The following is a 19003-nucleotide window of genomic DNA, read 5'->3' on the forward strand; positions in this document are numbered from 1 at the left end:
ACTGTCATTGAACTATCTCAGCCCGACCATAGGGGCTGGAAAACCGCCATCGCCTGCACTCTTGCCAACGTGCGCACCAGCATGGCCATTACTACACACATATTGCCACCGAGAGGACTAACATTTAAGTCCTGAGAGAGTCAACTATTAACAACGGTGCGTTATATGGTGAGTTTGGTCTGTCAGAGTTTGGTTTGTCGGTGTGAAGCGGACATAACCCTTACACTACCACCACGTGTACACACTCCAGACATTTAAAAGCAGTCCTTTATTCCTCAAATCAAATGTAGGAATGTACTGTGATTTCTGCCCTTTAGGGATTAAAACCAGACTCTGCATCAACTACGTAATTTTTGGTGGGACTTTTGGCATGTATCCCCCTCCGGTGTGCCACAGTCCAGGTGTTGGACCCCTTGAAACAACTTTTCCATCACTGTTATGGCCAGAAAGAGTCCCTGTAGGTTTCTATGTTCACCTGCCCATTGAAGTCTATGGCTATTCACCCGGTTCACGCAAACGCAAACTTTTATGGAAGTTTGAGTTCGGTGTTCGCCAACCCAAAATTTGATGTTCACAAAATCTGTACCGGTGAATTGCTGCATGCAGTGCTTTGGTGACAATTGCACTATGATTCTCATTCTATTGAGTGGGAATCACAAGCGCAAATCGTGGTAACACGCACGATTTTCCCGCTAAATCGCGGATGCGATCGCGATTCAGTGCTCAATGTGAACCCGCCCTTAAACCTCTCTGACAAATCTGTGCCGCAGTTTGCAAAGACTTTTATCTGATGGGTGTACTCAACCTAATAGAAAGGAGTCTTGCCCAATAAATAGGTGCTGGCTTACTGAACAAAAAGTGCTGAGATATGAACCCAGGTCCCCTGTATCAGATGCAAAGCCCTGAACCAGCACACTATCCATACAATCTCTGTGCCCTGGCTGAGAGTCAAACCAGGGATGCAGTGATGCAGCAAGTTATCCACGATGCCACCATGCTGCCTCTACACTTTCATTATAAGTAGTAATTTAAGTCTTACAGAACTTCCGAGGCAAACTTAAAAATCTATTTTGTACTCACCTGGGGCTTCTTCTTCCCCTTACAGCTGTCTTAGGGCTTGATTCACTAACCGGCGGTAAGTGTTAGCGCCGGAGTAAAAAAGAGTTTTCCGGCGCTAAGCCGGTTAGTGTGCCTTATCTGAGGTTAGTGTGCCTTATCTGAGGTTAGTGTGCCTTATCTGAGGTTAGTGTGCCTTATCTGAGGTTAGTGTGCCTTATCTGAGTTAGTGTGCCTTATCTGAGGTTAGTGTGCCTTATCTGAGTTAGTGTGCCTTATCTGAGGTTAGTGTGCCTTATCTGAGTTGGGGCTTGATTTACAAAGCGGTGCTAACTGTTAGCACGCCTGTGAACACCCCCTTAGCACATCTAAACGAGCTTTTAGCGCGCAAAACTTTATGCGCACAAAACTTTATGCGCGCAAAACTCTGTGCGAAGTGCCCGTTAAAGCTCTCCTCTATGCACTCCCCTCCAACTACAACCAGTGCCTGTGCAGGCGGCGGGCAGGAACACCTACCTTGGGGGTGTCAGAAATTCTGCAGGGGAGCCCGGTGGTTACTAGTTACGCCCTTGTTTATTAGTATACCTAACAAATTACACCATATCATTTTGCATAAAATAGCTTTAAGAATGCATAGGTCTCATACACTCTCTTTCACACAAACCACACCTACCAACCAACCCACTGCAGTAGGTAAAAGTTTTAAAAATGTTAAATAACATAAAAATTGTAAGAAATATATAACCTTTGCTCAGCCTTTTGTGCACCAAATGTCATGTAAACAATAACACTGAGAGACAGGAAATATTAATGGTTCACGTGATATAAAACATTCAGCAATTCAGGCCAGGTGCATAGATACTTGACAACTTTAGCTTTATTAGTAACTTGTACAGGTATTGGTGGGAACATGCGTGATATATATACAGCATATTCATATTCCTGTGTAGTCCACTCCACAGTGAGCTGTACGTATGTCCTGCAGCAGTAACAGTGCAGGCTTCCTGTATGGGAGGGACAGATGTGTCAGACTTTAGGCTGATTTTACATAAAGTGAAAGTGAAAGAGGCTCAGAGACGGAGCTGAAATCTACTGCGAGGCCCAAAGAGAAACTGTAAGGGGAGAAGTGCCGACACAAACCAACCGATCATATAACAACCCAGAATACAGAGATGGCTTCACGGGGAAACACAAAGGGGTACAGTAACATCTCCTATCATCCACATCTCTGTGCTCTGGACTAGTGGACTGTATGGAAGAAGGGGAGATTGAGGGGAGGAGAGCAAGATGGGGAGAGAGAGGAAAGTGAAAGAGCAGAGAGACAGGAAGCAGATGGCGACCTATAAAGGTGGAAACTATATACGAAGTCATAGACCCTGATTCATTTTTCTTTCATGAGTTTCTACCCAGGAAATGTTTTTGTATTTATTTATTTTTAATCTTACCTTGTAAATAACTTTTAGCACCTGGCAAGTGGAAAGGTGACCTGGCAAGTGACAACTGAAGTGAGAGACTGACATATTTATTTCCTTTTAAGCAATACCAGTTGCCTGGCTGCCCTGCTGATCCTCTGCCTCTAATACATTTAGCCATAGCCCCTGAACAAGCATGCAGCAGATCAGCTGTTTCTAACATTATTGTCAGATATGACAACATTATCCGGATGCTTGTTTCTGGTGTGATTCAGATACAACTGCAGCCTTATAGACCAGCGGGACAGCCAGGCAACTGGTATTGCTTAACAGGAAATAAATATGGCAGCCTCCACTGTCATCTCATTTCAGTTGTCCTTTAAGAAAAGTAAACATATACGGTACTTTTTTTTTTTTTGCTTATTTAGGGATTAAAATATTTTTTTGATATACTTTTTTTCTTTTTAAGTCCCCTCAGTCCCCTTGCACACTAGCGCTTATTCATTGCGTTGTGTTACCCATTTTTCCCACAGAATAATACTAAAGCAGTGAAAGCCTATGGGACATGTCATTTCTGATGCAGTGCGACACGCTAGAAGTATCACACCCCCTCAGGCCCCTGTCACACTAGTGCATTTTAATTGCATTGCGTCCATTTTTACTGCTTGGCAACACTAAAGAAATTAAAGTCTTACCGCCCCACGACCACTTTAAAATATGTTTTTTTAAATATCTCATTAGTCTAAAAAACCTGTACATGGAAAATCCAGTTAGAGTTAATTCAAAGTAGGCAGCATGGTGTAGTGGTTAACACTCTCCTCTTGCAGCGCTGGGTCCCTAGTTCGAATCCCATCCAGGGTACAATCTGCATGGAGTTTGTATGTTCTTGCTGTGTCTGTGTGGGTTTCCTACTGGTGCTCTGGTTTCCTCCCACATCCCAAAAACATACAGATAAGTTAATTGGCTTCCTCTAAGTTGGCCCTAGACTATGATACATACACTACACGATATAGACATATGACTATGGTAGGGATTACACTGTGAGCCCCACTGAGGGACAGTTAGTGACAATATACTTTGTACTGTGGAAGATATCAGTGTTAAATAAATATTTCATAATAATAAAAAGTAGGTCCGCTGCTAACTGAGCAGAGGAGGCAGCTGGGACCTCTGTACAGCACTCAGTGCCATGGCAGAACTGAGTGGCTCACAAGGTAAACACAGTGTTTTTAGAATTTTCTTACATAAGTAGTACTTCGTCATCCTTGGCGTTCCTTCCCTTGAGGACCCTTCTACACTTACCTTGCAAGTACCCTCTTTTGCCACAGGGTGATGCAACAACAATGCTACGGGGCCTAGCACACTTACCGCGTCACATAGTGCGAGAAGTGCCCGATTGGCTGCTGATGTGCCACATAGTCAAAAAACATGTAACCGTCAGACTTCTGCGGCGATGCAGTGGCAGCGGAATGCATGTATGTCAGTTGGAGGCACAGGGATTCTAAATTTGTTGCAGCGGTGCGCATGTGGGGAACGATGTGAATATGTTAGGGAAACCTGGGAATCTCCAATATACCCTATACATTTATATGTAAGTGTGGGAGTAATATTCCCATTGCCTTCAACTGTATTTTTGGGGAAGTTAGATATGAACTATGAACTGTGTGTTTTGGAATTGGAGACTCGTGGCCTTTTTGTCCTGTAGCACTGGGGTCCTGACTCTAATATCTGCCTGTAGTTAGTATATTCTCCTAGTCTTTGCATCTGTTTCCCTTCACTCTCCAGAATCACACTTTGTTGGGAATGAAGGGAGAGTTTTGGATCTCCTTAAAGAGACACTGAAGCGAAAAAAAATATATGATATAATGAATTGGTTGTGTACTATGAATAATTACTAGAAGATTAGCAGCAAAGAAAATATTCTCATACTTTTATTTTCAGGTATATAGTGTTTTTTCTAACATTGCATCATTCTATAATATGTGCAGATTACACAACACTCAGCATTCAAAATGATTCTTTCAGAGCAGTCTGTGAAGTAATGACCTCTCCTCTAGCAGAGGAAAAGTAAACAGTACAATTACAGTTGAGATAATAAAAGTCAGATAACAGCCCTCTCCACAACTAAGTTAGTCGGAGAGCTTAATGGCTTGTTTGCATAGAGATAACAACTGGAGTTTCTCAGCTCTTCCTGTACTGGAAACAATTAGACTGATGTATCTGATCTTAATGTTTTTTTTCTTAGCTGTACTACACATACAAATCATAATATCATCATTTTTTTTTCGCTTCAGTGTCTCTTTAAAGAACCACTGTCACGAAAATCTTAAAATTTAAAATATATGTAAACACAAACAAATAAGAAGTATGTTTCTTCCAGAGTAAAATGATCCATAAGTTACTTTTTCTTCTATGTTGCTGTCACTTGCAGTAGGTAGTAGAAATCTGACAGAACCGACAGGTTTTGGGTTAGTCCATCTCTCCATTGGGCATTCTCAGCCTGGCCTTTATTCTTTATAAAGACACTCCTTGAAAAAGATTTATACAAAGATGCTGGTCAGCCTCCATACTCACAGCACACTTTTTGGGCAGTAGGACGGAGCAACTGCCATTCACTAAGTGCTTTTGAATATAAAGAAACCCCATGAGGAGATGAGCTGCCGTCTTTCCCCTAAAATAAAACATCCCCCAAAAAGAAGACGTCTTATATTTCAAGCAAGCTTGAAATATTAGACATCCTCCGAATATAAGGCCTAGTTGGGCCACGCAATGTGTCCCCCTCCCTTTCGCTCCCTCCCTCTGCAGAGTTGCGAGCGGAGCATTACCGTTACAGCAGAAGAAACTCACCGGCTTCCAACGTTAACATCTCTCCTCAGCAGCGTCCAGCTTCCTCTCCCTGACAACGGCGGTTGTCATCTTGTGACGCACTCACGTCCGCGACACATGACATGAGCCGCAGTTGTCAAACAAAGGAACTGGGCGCTGCTGAAGAGAGAAGTTATTGCTGCCACGTTGGAAGCCGGTGAGTATCCTCTGCTGTAATGCTCCACTCGCCACTCTACAGAGGGAGGGAGGGAGGAAGGGAAGGGCTTTACTGGGCTGGGGCTGCCATTCTGTAGCCGAGGGGATCTGGTCCAGGGCAGCACATCAGGGAGGGAAGGAGGGAGGGAAGAGCTTTACTGTGCTGGGGGCTGCCACTGGGGAACAAAAAGTAAGCCCTCCCCAAAAATAAGACCTAGCATGTTGTTTGGGGCTGAAATTAATATAAGACAGTGTCTTATTTTTGTGGAAACACGGTAGTCCAAAACCTTTTGGTTCTGTCAGATTTCTACTACTTACTGTGAGTTACAGCAACATAAGAGAAAAATGTATGGCTCATTTTACTCTGGAAGAAACGTACTTCTTATCTGTATATGTTTACATCTATTTTAAAATTATGCTTTTTTATTTTTTTCCTTGCAGGAGAAAGGCCATGGTGGGGATCACTTCCCGCTCCGCAGAAAACAACCTGCAGTGGCTGATAGATTACCTGAATACAGAATTTTATAGTATCATCTCACCGGTGACATATCTTCCCATCACCAACACAAACCAATATGACTGGGAGAGAAACATAAGGAAATGCACTGTTGGGATCCTCTATCACACCACATGCCAGGGGCGGATTAATATCACTGATGTGGATGGAGCGTTATACCAGGATGAGCTGTCCTACATGCATAATACACTAGGTAAGGAGTATTCTTCATGAATATTACTGTATCCCCATTCATCACTCTAATGGTGCCTTTACACGGTACAATAAAAACGTTCAATTATCCCATTTATTCGACCAAAACGATCAAATCGAATGAAAGTCAAGAATAATCTTTTTTTTTTTTTTACAAGAAAAACAAACAATTATCCCGTTTTTTTCAATACAAATCCGATCGGACATTTTGGAAAAATCTTTATATTTGATCTAACGGAATAATCGAAAGAAATGATCTTATAAAAAAAAATGGTACCATGTATAGGCACCATAATGCTAAGCTTACACTGGTGCATTACAGTGTGTTGCATCATACAATAGACAGACCAGGGGTCGAGTGGTGCGTGGACGCGGGTGGACGACGTCCACTTACTATTTCCAGAGCGTGGACGCCGTCCACCCTGGCATGTTCGGAGGGGAGCAGCGCAGTGGAAGGAGAGCTGTGAGCAGCGGTGGAGAAGGGGGGCCATCTCCCCCCCCTCTTCCCTCACCTTGGGGCTCTCCCTCCCTCGCTCTCCCCTCCAGAAGTAAAGTGCGGGCAGCGGGCGGGACTTACCTCTCCTCGTTCCGGCGCCGGATCTGCGTGCCTCTGTTCTGGACCAGACTAGCAGCAGTGGAATGCTAGCGCAGGTACGAGGAGAGATAAGTCCCACCTGCTGCAGGCTGCCCGCACGTTACTTCTGGAGAGGAGAGCGAGGAATGGAGAGCCTTAAGGTGAGGGAAGGTGGGGGGAGATGCCCCCCCTTCTCCACTGCTGCTCACAGCTCTCCTGCCACTGCGCTGCTCCCCTCATGCTGGGTGGACACCTTACTACCTATTCTGGGGACATATACCCCTGACTACATATATACTGGGGACATATACCCCCTGCCTACATATACTGGGCACATATACACCTGCCTACATATACTGGGACATATACCCCTGCCTACATATACTGGGCACATATACCCCTGCCTACATATACTGGGCACATATACCCCTGCCTACATATACTGGGCACATATACCCCTGGCTACATATACTGGGCACATATACCCCTGGCTACATATACTGGGCACATATAACCTTAGCTACATATACTGGGCACATATACCCCTGGCTACATATACTAGGCACATCTACCTCTGGCTACATATACTGGGGACTACTAAACTCATGGCTGCATATAGACCTGGCTACCTATGCTGGGGGTACCTATTTTGGGGGAACTGCTGTCAGATTATCTGCATTTTTGTGCAACCGCTGTTATGTATTTTGGGGAACAGCTGCCAGATTATGTGTATGTTAGGGGAACGGCTGCTGCCAGATTACGTGTATTTTGGGGAACACATGCTGCCACATTATCTATTTTGGGGGAACCACTGCCATATTATCTGTATTTTGGAGGAACTTCTACCAGATTATGTGTCTTTTTGGTGAAATACTGTCAGATTACATATATTTTGGGGGGATACACTACGGCAGAGCTCAAACTTCCCCGGCAGACCTTTTACATCACTGCCAAGGTCATGTATATTTGGCCCCACCCATGGCCACGCCCACGTTATGCTTGACCACGCCCATTTTTTCGGCGCTACGCACGCCGCAGGGGTTTTCCAGGTGAGTCTACTCACCTCTTTTCCCAGGACTAGACCCCTGAGACAGACAGACTCTTACTTACAAACGACTCAGACAACGAAGTTGTCTCCATGTACAAAATACGCAGTACTGTTTTTGTTATTACATATTTTTGCTGTTTTGTTGTTGTGTTACAGTATTGTATAAACTGTCGCACATACCGTAGTTTAAAACAAATGAAAAGCACATTGGAAATAACCAAAAACATTGCTTATGCTATATGTCCAAATACAAAGAAATCCAAAAGTCAATAATTTATCCACGTTTCAACACATTTAACGCAGGACTCAACTTACAAACAAATGAACAATGTACCGGAATGGAACTTGTTTGTAGGTAGGGGGCTATTTGTAATCACATTGCTTATAAAAGGCCTTTATATTGTAATGGCACCAGGGGTGTAGCAGTCGCACCTGCAATTGATGCAGACGTGCAGGGGGGAAGGTGTTATGGGGGCCGTGACGGGACATTTTTAGGGGTGGGTGGGGCTCAGCGCAGGAGGGGGGAGCAGCCAGAACACCTAGCTGCGGGGAGAGGAACCCGACTCCCCCCTCCCTCATGGATGCACCTATAGCATTTCATATATATATATTCATTAATTCTATTTAAAATAACTTTTCAGCACTTTGCAATGGAAAAAGTACAAAAAGGTTGGTGAAAATGGATTATCAAAATTATTTTCATATTTTCTTGCTTGCTGGTCATTTTAAAAGTATTTTATTGACAATTTTGGAAATATCACCTGGGAGAAAAAGCAGGTGAAAAAAATGATTGCATATGGGCCCAGATCTCTGATTCAGAAAAGCTGGACTAGGTTTAATTGCAACGTCTCCCCATCATATAAAGACCGTAAGGGTGTCTGAAAGGCTAGTAAATTAACAGTTTACAGGATTTTTTATTAATAAACTATTGGTTGAATGACTGCAGCATCATGCAGCAGCTTAACTTAAAACAAAATAATAATAATAATCCAGGACTTCCTGAGTTAAAGGAATTCTATCAAACTTTCTATCACTTTTATGATAATAAATCTTTCTCTACGGCTCTCTTCAGAGCAATGACGCGCCTTCCTCCAGCTCATGTTTACCTTTGTGTAGATACAACTAATTATGGAGCTCAGAACAGGGAAGTCTACTTCAGTCTAGCAGCGAGAGAGGGCTCCTCAGTAACTTTATGAGCCAATCATGTGCTGCATAAGTCGCTCTGCTGTGTGAGGAGCATCACAATAGAATAAAGCATGGCTGTATGCAGCAAGAGGATCCCCCTCTTGAATAATGAACTGCCCCAATTCCCCGTCGCCGTCAGTTTTCTCAGGGGACACAGGCAGTAAGTTAAATAAAGACAGAAGAAGCTGCACAGCAAAAATATATGCTTTGATCATTCTTACTGTTGTTGGCAAAATGATTTGTAATGCGTACAGAAATAGTGAAAGTTTGATAGAATTCCTTTAAGGAAAAAAAAACGTGATGCCTGAATAAGATTAAAAGCATACCATTACTAATATACTTACCTTTCAGCAATCCCTCCTGTGTCAGTTAGGCAAGATTAATATCTCCAGAGCCTATGAGCACAGAAGTTCTGGCACCTTATACTCCACTTTCTATTGAACTCAGAAATCCCAACGTGAAAGTGGGTTCGCCTGCCTCTTCTTCTTACTCTGCCTGGTGTTCCCGGCTCACTATCACAGAGCCGCGCTGACATCACTGCTCCCAATGCATCGAAGGCTGGATATGCAGGCTGGGGGGGGGGGCAATGATGTCAGGACGGTAAGTATAGGTACACGAACCAGCCCTGGGACGTCCATGAGGCGGGGTGAGGCAGGTTCCTCAGGTGGCGAAAGTGGGGGGGGGGGGAGGGGGGAGCGGCCAGGAAGGGGGAGCAGCGGGAACAGTGGTGGGCGGCGGGGTGATCCCCCTGGTATGCGCTCCCCTTTCAACTATTAGAGCAGTGTACAAGTATCAGGCAGGGGGAAGAGATGACTCACCTCCTTATGTTACATTACTTGCGGAAGTACGGTGAGCGGCATTGCAGGAAGTGATAAGCGGTGGAATGCAGCGCTGGAGCACGGAAGGAAGTGAATCATTGCTTCCCCCCGCTGCCTGATACTTGTTACTTGTACACTGCTCTAATAGCCAGGGAGCCAGGTGAGGGAGGGGGGTCAGACCCCCCTCATCACTGCTTTGCCTACTGCCTACCTTCTAGGTGCTACCCCTACAAGCTACATATAGTGGGGACATTAATACTACCTATTTGGGGGGGGGGGGGGTTACAGCATCCTCACAAGTCTAGAACCAGCCCTGACACTAACCCGTAACAACTGCCTCTAAACACATTGTCACCTTTAAGCTTGTGCCAAGTGTGGCTAGTGCTAAATATGGCTTGAATGCCAGTGTAACAGATGGTGTTTGTGATCCTTTATCACTTAGTAGCAGATTCCCACTAAAGAGATGCTTGGAGAAATCTTATTAAATCGGATCCTCTGAATATCTGATTCTTCTCTACGTTCTTGAAGGTAAAAAGAAAGTATTGGTGGTGCTGGATGATATGGGAGATGTACATGAGCAAGAGAAACTGAGGATTCTGCAAGCACAACCCACCATGGGACGTCTGTCCTCTCAGATCATTCTTATGCCAGCAAATGGGAAACGCAACGCTGCTTATGAAAGAAGGGGAGACTTCCTTGCAGTTCTAACAGAAGGTAAATGTTTATTCCAATAAAGGTCCTCTTCTCTTTTATAGAGACTCTTCTGAGCCAAAAAGACACACAAAGCTTTTACGTCCAGTCCACATTTTAACTTGTTCTACCCAATGAAATACCCTTCACTTTTGTAAGCATGGACTGCACTTTCATTGTGTCACTTAGAGACTGTGTACTCAGAGGTTTGAGTTGATAAAGCTTTCGACTTCAGCATAAACTCAATCTGAGCAAAAAGGTCCATGTACACGTGCAAGAACTGAGCAACTGCCTTCACACTACAGGTGCCTGAATTGAAGTAAAATCTTCATTTATTGCACCTCTACTTATTATTTTATTTTATATTAAAACTATTTATTAGTTTATTATTATATTGTATCAGTATTTAATTGTCACAGTTTCTTGACCTCATTAATATGAATATGTTAGTGGTGACTTGAAATGTAATTCCCCTCTCCTTACTCACTGTAAATCACCGTTCTATTTACCGGCTATACGTAAACAGTTATCAATGACTAAAGAGACCTACGTTTTTAAAGGAAATCTGAGATCAAGAAAAGAGATCACGTAATACAAGTTAGATCTAGGGTACTCACCTCTTAGGATTTTTCCCTCTTAAAGGACAAATGCAAGTTAAAAAAACAAAACAAGATGTACTTACCTGGGGCTTCCTCCTGCCCCTGGTAGTCTAGCTGTCCTTCACTGCAACTCCAGTGTCCCAAGATCCCCTCTGTTGCAGGCCTCACCAGGTCAGCATCCTCTGAGCCTGCAAATGTGCGCAGCTGCGCTGCTCGTTATCACGCTCGCTTGGCTTGAAGCATTCTGCGCAGGCGCAGAAGTACTGTGCCTGAGCAGAATGCTCCAGACCACGCGAGCACGAGCCACAGAAAATGCCGACCTGTCGAGGTTGACATCTGCATGGGGATCCTGGGACACCGGAGTGGCGGTGAGGGACAGATAGGCTGCCAGCAGGGCCGGCGTTACCATAGAGGCAAAAGGGTAACGCTGCTTGGGTCCCAGCAGCGCCGACCCTGCGATATTTTCTTCCCCCCCTAACCCCACTTCCTGCTCGCACTGCTTCTTGGGGACCTGCTGCAAGTATATTAGCAGCCATGATCACCTTATCCCCATCGGGTGAGTGGGCAGCAGCGGCTGCACTCGGAGACACTCGGTCTCCCTCCCACTCTATGACCCTTTACACATGACGCGCCGGGTCATTGAGTGGGAGGGAGACAGAGTGTCTCCGAGTGCAGCCGCTGCCCGCCCGCTCACCCGAAGGAGATAGGCTGATTATGGCCGCTAATATACTTGCAGCAGGGCCCGGGGAGCAGAGGGGTAATGGGGGGGCACCCCCAACGATGAAGTTTGCCCCAGGGCCACAGGGCCCCTTGTACCGGCCCTGGCTGGCAGGTGCTGAAGGAAGCTAGGTAAGTAGATCTTGTTTTTTTTTTTTTTATTTAACTCACACCTGTCCAACCAGCCTGGCGGTATGGACGAGCTCAGCTCATCCATCACCGCCGGAGGCTGCCGCTCAGGCCCTGCTGGGCCGATTTTCATCAAATAAAGTGCAGCACACGCAGCCGGCACTTTGCCAGCCGCGTGTGCTGCCTGATCGCCGCCGCTCTGCGGCGATCCGCCGCGAGCAGCGGCGAAAGAGGGTCCCCCCAGCCGCCTGAGCCCAGCGTAGCCGGAACAAAAAGTTCCGGCCAGCGCTAAGAGCTGGATCGGAGGCGGCTGACGTCAGGACGTCGGCTGACGTCCATGACGTCACTCCGCTCGTCGCTATGGCGACGATCTAAGCAAAACAAGGAAGGCCGCTCATTGCGGCCTTCCTTGTTTATTCTGGGCGCCGGAGGCGATCGGAAGAACGCCTCCGGAGCGCCCTCTAGTGGGCTTTCATGCAGCCAACTTTCAGTTGGCTGCATGAAATAGTTTTTTTTTTATTTAAAAAAAACCCTCCCGCAGCTGCCCTGGCGATCTTAATAGAACGCCAGAGCAATTTTCACATTTAAGCACTGCGTCTCTCATCTGCCAATAACTTTAGCAGTACTTATTACACTGAAATGATCTATACATTGTTTTTTTCACCACAGAGTAGGCTTTCTTTGGGTGGTACTTTTTGCTACTAATGATTTTATTCTAACTGCATTTTAATGGGAATAATAAGAAAATAGGAAAAAAGTCATTATTATTATGATTTTGGCAATTATAGTTTTAAAATAAAATGTGCTACTGTGAATAAAACCGACATATTTTAGTAGCCCATTTGTTCCAGTTACTACAAATTTTAAATTATGTAGTACAATGTATGGCAACAGTATTTTATTTGGAAATAAAAGTGCATTTTTTTTCAGTTTTGCGTCTGTCACTAATTGCAACCTCATATATGCAAATATAACAGTAATATACCATCATGCCATACATAGTAAAAAAAAAACAGAGTCCCTAACATTACTATTTATGTTTTAAATGCTGTCAATTTTTTTTTGGTAACTATGGGGGAAGGGGGGTGCAGGAGAGGGGGAAAGGAGGTATTAATTTATATTTAATCTAAAGAGTGTAAAATGTAGTGTTAAATCTTTTTGGATTTTTTTTTCTTACATTTGTATGTCATTTTTTTTTTACCACTAGATGTCCTCATAATCACTGTCTATATCAGCCTTTATCAACCTTTTTATCCTGGAAGAACCCTGCAAATACATTTTTGGATCTCAAGCAACCCCTGATTTTATTTTGCAGGAGGCATGGTCTTGAAAAGCTGGTGTGGCTGGCGGTTTATGCCGCTACCCCCATTACATTGCCCCCTAATTATACTGTCTCCTTATTCTAGTGCTTTTTATTAACATGCTCATTATTCTTACCGCCAATTTAGTGCTTCCTCTTACAGTACCCCCTATTATAGTGTACTCTCAATCATACTCCCCCCCACCACCACCACCACCACCAAAGGGAAAAATGCCAAGAAACACCTGCAGGGTACTCAAGAAACCCTGGTTGAGAAAGCCTGGTCTATATGTACAGAGACAGTTTTTGTTACAGCAAAGCTCATTGGCTTCTCGTCGAAGCTATTATCTTTGCTTGCGGGCACTTTGACTGGTTCTGAGAAGACCCCTTCCCTTTCACCAATCGTGGCTCTGTGGGTTCGGATGGGTAAGCGTACCGGGGGGTAGCACTCAGGCATGGTAGCGGTGGTGGTGGAGGACATTTTAAAACGCGCTGTTGTCCATTAAGAGAGACCTACAGGACTTTTAAAAAAGCAATTGGGCGGATAGTGAGTAAAAGTTAAGAGTACAGCGAATTGTTTAGAAAGGAGAGGTGATTCTAGAAATGCAATTATTTTTTGATCCATGAAGAGAATACTGAAAGAAAAATGAGGGTCCTCTTTATCTTTTAAAATTAATGTTGAGTCTCAATTTTTCCACATTAGGAATGAAGATATCTGAGTTGGAGAACAGATCCTACCGTGCTGTACCTAATTCTTCAGTTCCTCCGGGAATGTCCTCATCTCATGTATGTCACATAACATTACTCTTTACTCACAAATATATATACTTTACATACTTGTTGTATTAGCAGCATGGGCAGCATGGTGGCATAGTGCTTAGCGCTCTCACCTTGCAGCGCTGGGTCCCTGGTTTGTATCCCGGCCAGGTCAACATCTGCAAGGAGTTTGTATGTTCTCCTCGGGCCTGCATGGGTTTCCTCTGGGCACTCTGGTTTCCTCCCACATGCCAAAAACATACAGATAAGTTAATTGGCTTCCCCCTAAAATTGGCCCTAGACTCCAATAAATACACAAAACGATACCACGATTCATACATAGACATACAACTATGGTAGGGATTACATTGTGAGCTTCTCTGAGGGACAGTTAGTGACAAGACTATATTCTCTGTACAGCGCTGCGTAAGATGTCGGAGCTATATAAATAATAATATTAGCTTATATGTTACCGATCATGGCGAGCTGGAAGGCATTTTAAAGATGCTCTGGAGCATTGTATACTAAGTATAGCAAGCCCTGAGACAGCGGTACCTGCCGATCCATCTGCCCCCCTTCTACCCATCCCCTGCTCTCTGCTGGATGCTGCATCTACTTGGCACACAGGGCAGGGCACCCACAGCACCCTGCCCTGTAACACCCCTGCCACTCCTGCACTGCCCCACATTAACCCCTGCTCAATGGGGTTAATGTGCAGTACGTTAAGCAGTGCAGGGGTGGCATGGGTGTCAAATGGCAGGGTGCTGTGGGTGCGCTGCCCTGTGTGCCAAGTAGATGCAGCATCCAGCAGAGAGCAGGGGATGGGTAGAAGGGGGGCAGAGGAAGCAGCAGGTACCGCTGTCTCAGGGCTTGCTATACTAAGTATGGCAAGCCCCAGAGCATCTTTAAAATACCTTCTAGCGCTTTCTATTGGTCTTTTAACAGTTCAATGGGAATCCTCATTGGTCTGTTAAAAGACCTATAGGTGGCACTGGAGGGAATTTCAAAGGTGCTCTGGGGCTTGCCATACTTAGTATAGCAAGTACAAGGATTGTGTCGATGTGTACGGCACTGTTCGTCGAGGCAGGAATTGACATATGTGGCATTCTTTGTCATTCATCGTTATAGAGAGGATATGACGTGGGACTTTTCCGAGGATACTGTTGTGGGAGTAAATGAAGGTAAGTATTACTGGTTAATAAGAAAACATTAAAGGACTTTTTTAGTTACATTTTTATTCAATTTTAACACTTTGTGGAAATGGGTAAGGGTACGCCTAAACTTATTTCACCTGGGGAGGGGGCGGGCATCGGGGGGTCATCTTCTAAAAGTGGAACCCCAGATGCCACCATGACCTCCCAACACTTCCCAGTGTACACTCCTATTTCCTCCTTGGCACCGGATTTAGGGAAGAGCCCCTTGTCCATAAATTGGTCAAGGGCTCTGGGAGAGAGGAGGAGGCTTGGCTGCCCCTCTCTTCCAGAGCCTCCTAGCATAGCTCAGGCTGCGGAGGCCGACTCAGTCTGAGCTTAGCATTCTGGCCTCTCAGCCTGCATGGGTGACAAGGGGTTAAAAAACCTTGGCAGGGGGGGCCACATTTTTTTTTTAATTTAACATTTAAAGTCCAAATCATAGCTAAATTTGCCAGGGGTCCTTATACAGCTATATTGTGGCTGCACAGCATTCACTGGACAAAGCATTACCAGTTCCATTGGGTTTCCAGGTGTTAATTATGCACTGCGTATTGATCACCTGGAAACCCCGGCCTACAATTCACTGTTCTTTTGATATATATATATATATATATATAGAAATGATTTTTTTTTAATCTGTCTGCATTTGAAAAAAACTTTTTTTCCTGTGGTAACACTCCTTGTTCCCACTGTTCTCCTTAAGTGGCTGGATGGTGTAATGGTTAAGGGCTCTGCCTCTGACACAGGAGACCTGGGTTCAAATCTCAGCTCTGCCTGTTCAGAAGCTGTGATTGGCAGCCTCCACATCCTGATTGGCTGCAAATCTGAAGGCTGACGCTGTGGCTCTCACAGAGGGTGAAGGATCCAGGGAGCAGACTGAAGAGAACACAGTAAGGACTCAGGGGGACAAGGAAATGACAGATATGGACACAGGGGGACACAGGAAGGACAGAGGGGGACAGAAGTGGGCACGGGGACACGAAAAAGACAGAGGAAGGACTGAGGACACGGGGACACAAAATGTACAAGGGGGACACAATAACTGGGGGGAAGATCCATAAGATGCTCTTGAACCATGTTCGCAACAGGATTAATATATTTTTTTTTCTCCCTGGTTTTTGTCCTCTAAACCTAGGTGCATGCTATGGTCTGGAGTGGCTAATAGCCCGGAAAATATGGTCCTACTAAGACATCATCTTAAAGTGTACCTGAGATCTCATAATAAAAAGATTTTATACTCACCCAGGGCTTCATCCAGCCCCATGAGCACCAATGCATCCCTCACTGTACTCCCGAGTGCCTTCGTTTGGCCACAATTAGTCCCGGTAATTTGGCTCAGTCGCGTCAGTCAGCTCTTCTGTGCATGCCTGGCCCGGCATGGGGCTGGAGGAAGTCCCCGCCCCCCCCCCCGGTGAGCATAAAATCTTTTTATTCTAAGATCTCAGGTTTACTTTAAAGCTAATGGGAGCCGGGGTAAAAAAAAATAAAAAGTCAGATACTCTCCTAAGGAGAGGGAAGGCTTGGTCCTAATGAGCCTTCCCTCTCCTCTCCCGGCGCCCGGTCCCGCGCAGGATCCCCCATAGCAGAATTCAACCGTTTCGGTCAATTACTGCCACTTCCGCCACCGAAGGGAGGTTTCGGAAGTCTTCGGGAGCGCTCGGGCTCAAGAAGAGGGGCCACTGCATACTGCGCATGCACGATTGCACTCTATGACGCGCTCGTGCGTGTCTATGACGCACTCACGCGTGCGCAGTATGGAGCCACCGGCCTTCGGGAGCCCGAGTGCTCCCGAAGACTTCTGAAGTCCCCGCGGCGGCGGATTTGTGCGGAGGATCCACCAGGCACCGGGAGAGGAGAGGGTAGGCTCATTAGGACTCGGAGCCTTCCCTCTCCTTAGGTGAGTATCTCACTTTTTTTTTTTTACACTGGGGTTATATTAGCTTTAAGCCCCTTTCTGTTTTCCAGTATAGCAAGAGTTAACATTTGTTACCTATACAACAGTGCTTGTCCAACAGCTTGACAAATTCAGTCCGGTTTTCAGAAAAACCAAAACTGAGAAACACTGAGATAAGGCTTATAATGGGGTTCAAGTGCAGGGACGTTCAAAGGGTCATTACATTTGTTGTTGTTTTTTCCATTCAGAAAGGCAGGTATGCCACAGTACTATTCACAATCAAATCTTAAAATGAGGCACTTAAACTGAACATAAAAATGTGAGAATCGGTTTTCTATTTCCAGGACCACTATCGCGAATATCATAAAATATAAAATACGTGAAAACGTACAAATAAGAAGTGTGTTTTTTCTAGAGTAAAATAAACCAATAAGTACTTTTCTCCTATGTTGCTGTCACTTACAGTAGGTACAGGGGCGTAACAATAGGCCCTGCAAGGGATGAAGCCACAGGGGGGCCCAGAAGCAGCAGGGGGCCCCGTGGGGGGAGAAGTTTCTTTTCCCTGTCATGAGAGACTAACAACTGAGGGCACAGAGAGAAAAAAACTTTCTGCTCTCTGCACAATTGTTTTAATGACTGCATCTGCTCAGCCACTGATTTCTAGTTATGCCCTTAAAGGGGAACTGAAGAGAGAGTTATATGGAGGCTGCCATGTTTATTTCCTTTTAAGCAATACCAGTTGCCTGGCTATCCTGCTGATCCTCTGCCTTTAATACTTTTAGCCATAGCCCCTGAACAAGCATGCAACAGATCAAGTGTTTCAGACTTTAAAGTCAGATTTGACAAGACTTGCTGTATGCTTGTTTCTGGTGTTATTCAGACATTACTGCAGAGAAATAGACCAGCAGGGCTGCCAGGCAACTGGTATTGATTAAAAGGAAATAAATATGGCAGCCTCTGTATACCTCTTACTTCAGTTCCCCTTTAAGTAGGTAGTAGAAATCTGATCTGACAGAACCAACAGATTTTGGGCTAGTCCATCTCTTCATTGGGGATTCTCAGCATGGCCTTTATTCTTTATAAAGACACTCCTTGAAAGGGATTTATACAAAGATTCTGACCAGCCTCCCTGCACACTTTTTTGGCAGTTGGACGGAGCAACTGCCGTTTGCTAAGTGCTTTTGAAAATGAAGAAAAACCTGAGAAACCCCTATGAGAAGATGGGCTACTCCACAATCTGTTGGTAATGTCAGATGTCTACTACTTACTGTAAGTGACAGCAACATAGGAGAGAAGTAATGTATGGCTCATTTTACTCTGGAAGAAATGTACTTCTTATTTGTATGTGTTTACATGCATTTTAAATGTAACGATTTTCGCGATAGTGGTCCTTTAACTTACTCTCAATGAAACACATACAATTAAGTATCTCGTAAGTTTGTTTTCACTTCAGGTATGCTTTAACCTCGCTGGCGTTATGATTATTTGCGGCGCACGGCCACAGGAGGGTTTTTTTTGCCTATTTTTTTTTTCTAACATGAAGCTAGCCTAGCGCTAGCTACATGATTCCCCCCTCCCTGCGGCATCCCGCCCATCCCCTACGATCGCCGCCGGCGCATAATCCCAACAGCAAATCCTGTTCTGAACGAGATTTCCTGTATGGGCTTCCCCGTCGCCATGGCGACGATCGCGATGACGTCATCTGCGTCATTGATGTCATGACGTCATGGGGAGCCCCGATCCACCCCATAGCGCAGCCTGGCGGTGAGTGGCCAGGCTGCGCAAGGGGTCTGCGGGGGGGGGGGCACTATAGCGGCGGATCGGCAGCGAGCGGCAGCGATCGGAACAAACACAAAGTGCTAGCTGCGTGTTTGAAAAAAAAATTATGCAAATCGGCCCACC

The 19003-nt window shown here is 45.2% G+C and overlaps 1 protein-coding gene across 1 annotated transcript in view; it reads left to right on the forward strand.

The window, feature by feature from the left end:
• Positions 1-2149: 2149 nt before the first annotated feature.
• LOC137525540 (golgin subfamily A member 6-like protein 6) overlaps positions 2150-19003 on the forward strand; it is a 48994-nt gene continuing 32140 nt past the window's right edge. Inside the window, exons 1-4 of the mRNA XM_068246670.1 lie at positions 2150-2254; positions 5931-6199; positions 10352-10537; positions 13962-14044. Coding sequence (XP_068102771.1) covers positions 2229-2254; positions 5931-6199; positions 10352-10537; positions 13962-14044 — 564 coding nt within the window. The 5' untranslated portion in view covers positions 2150-2228. The remainder of the gene's footprint in view (positions 2255-5930; positions 6200-10351; positions 10538-13961; positions 14045-19003) is intronic.

Source organism: Hyperolius riggenbachi, chromosome 7 (assembly GCF_040937935.1).
Source record: "Hyperolius riggenbachi isolate aHypRig1 chromosome 7, aHypRig1.pri, whole genome shotgun sequence".
Classification (NCBI taxonomy): domain Eukaryota; kingdom Metazoa; phylum Chordata; class Amphibia; order Anura; family Hyperoliidae; genus Hyperolius; species Hyperolius riggenbachi.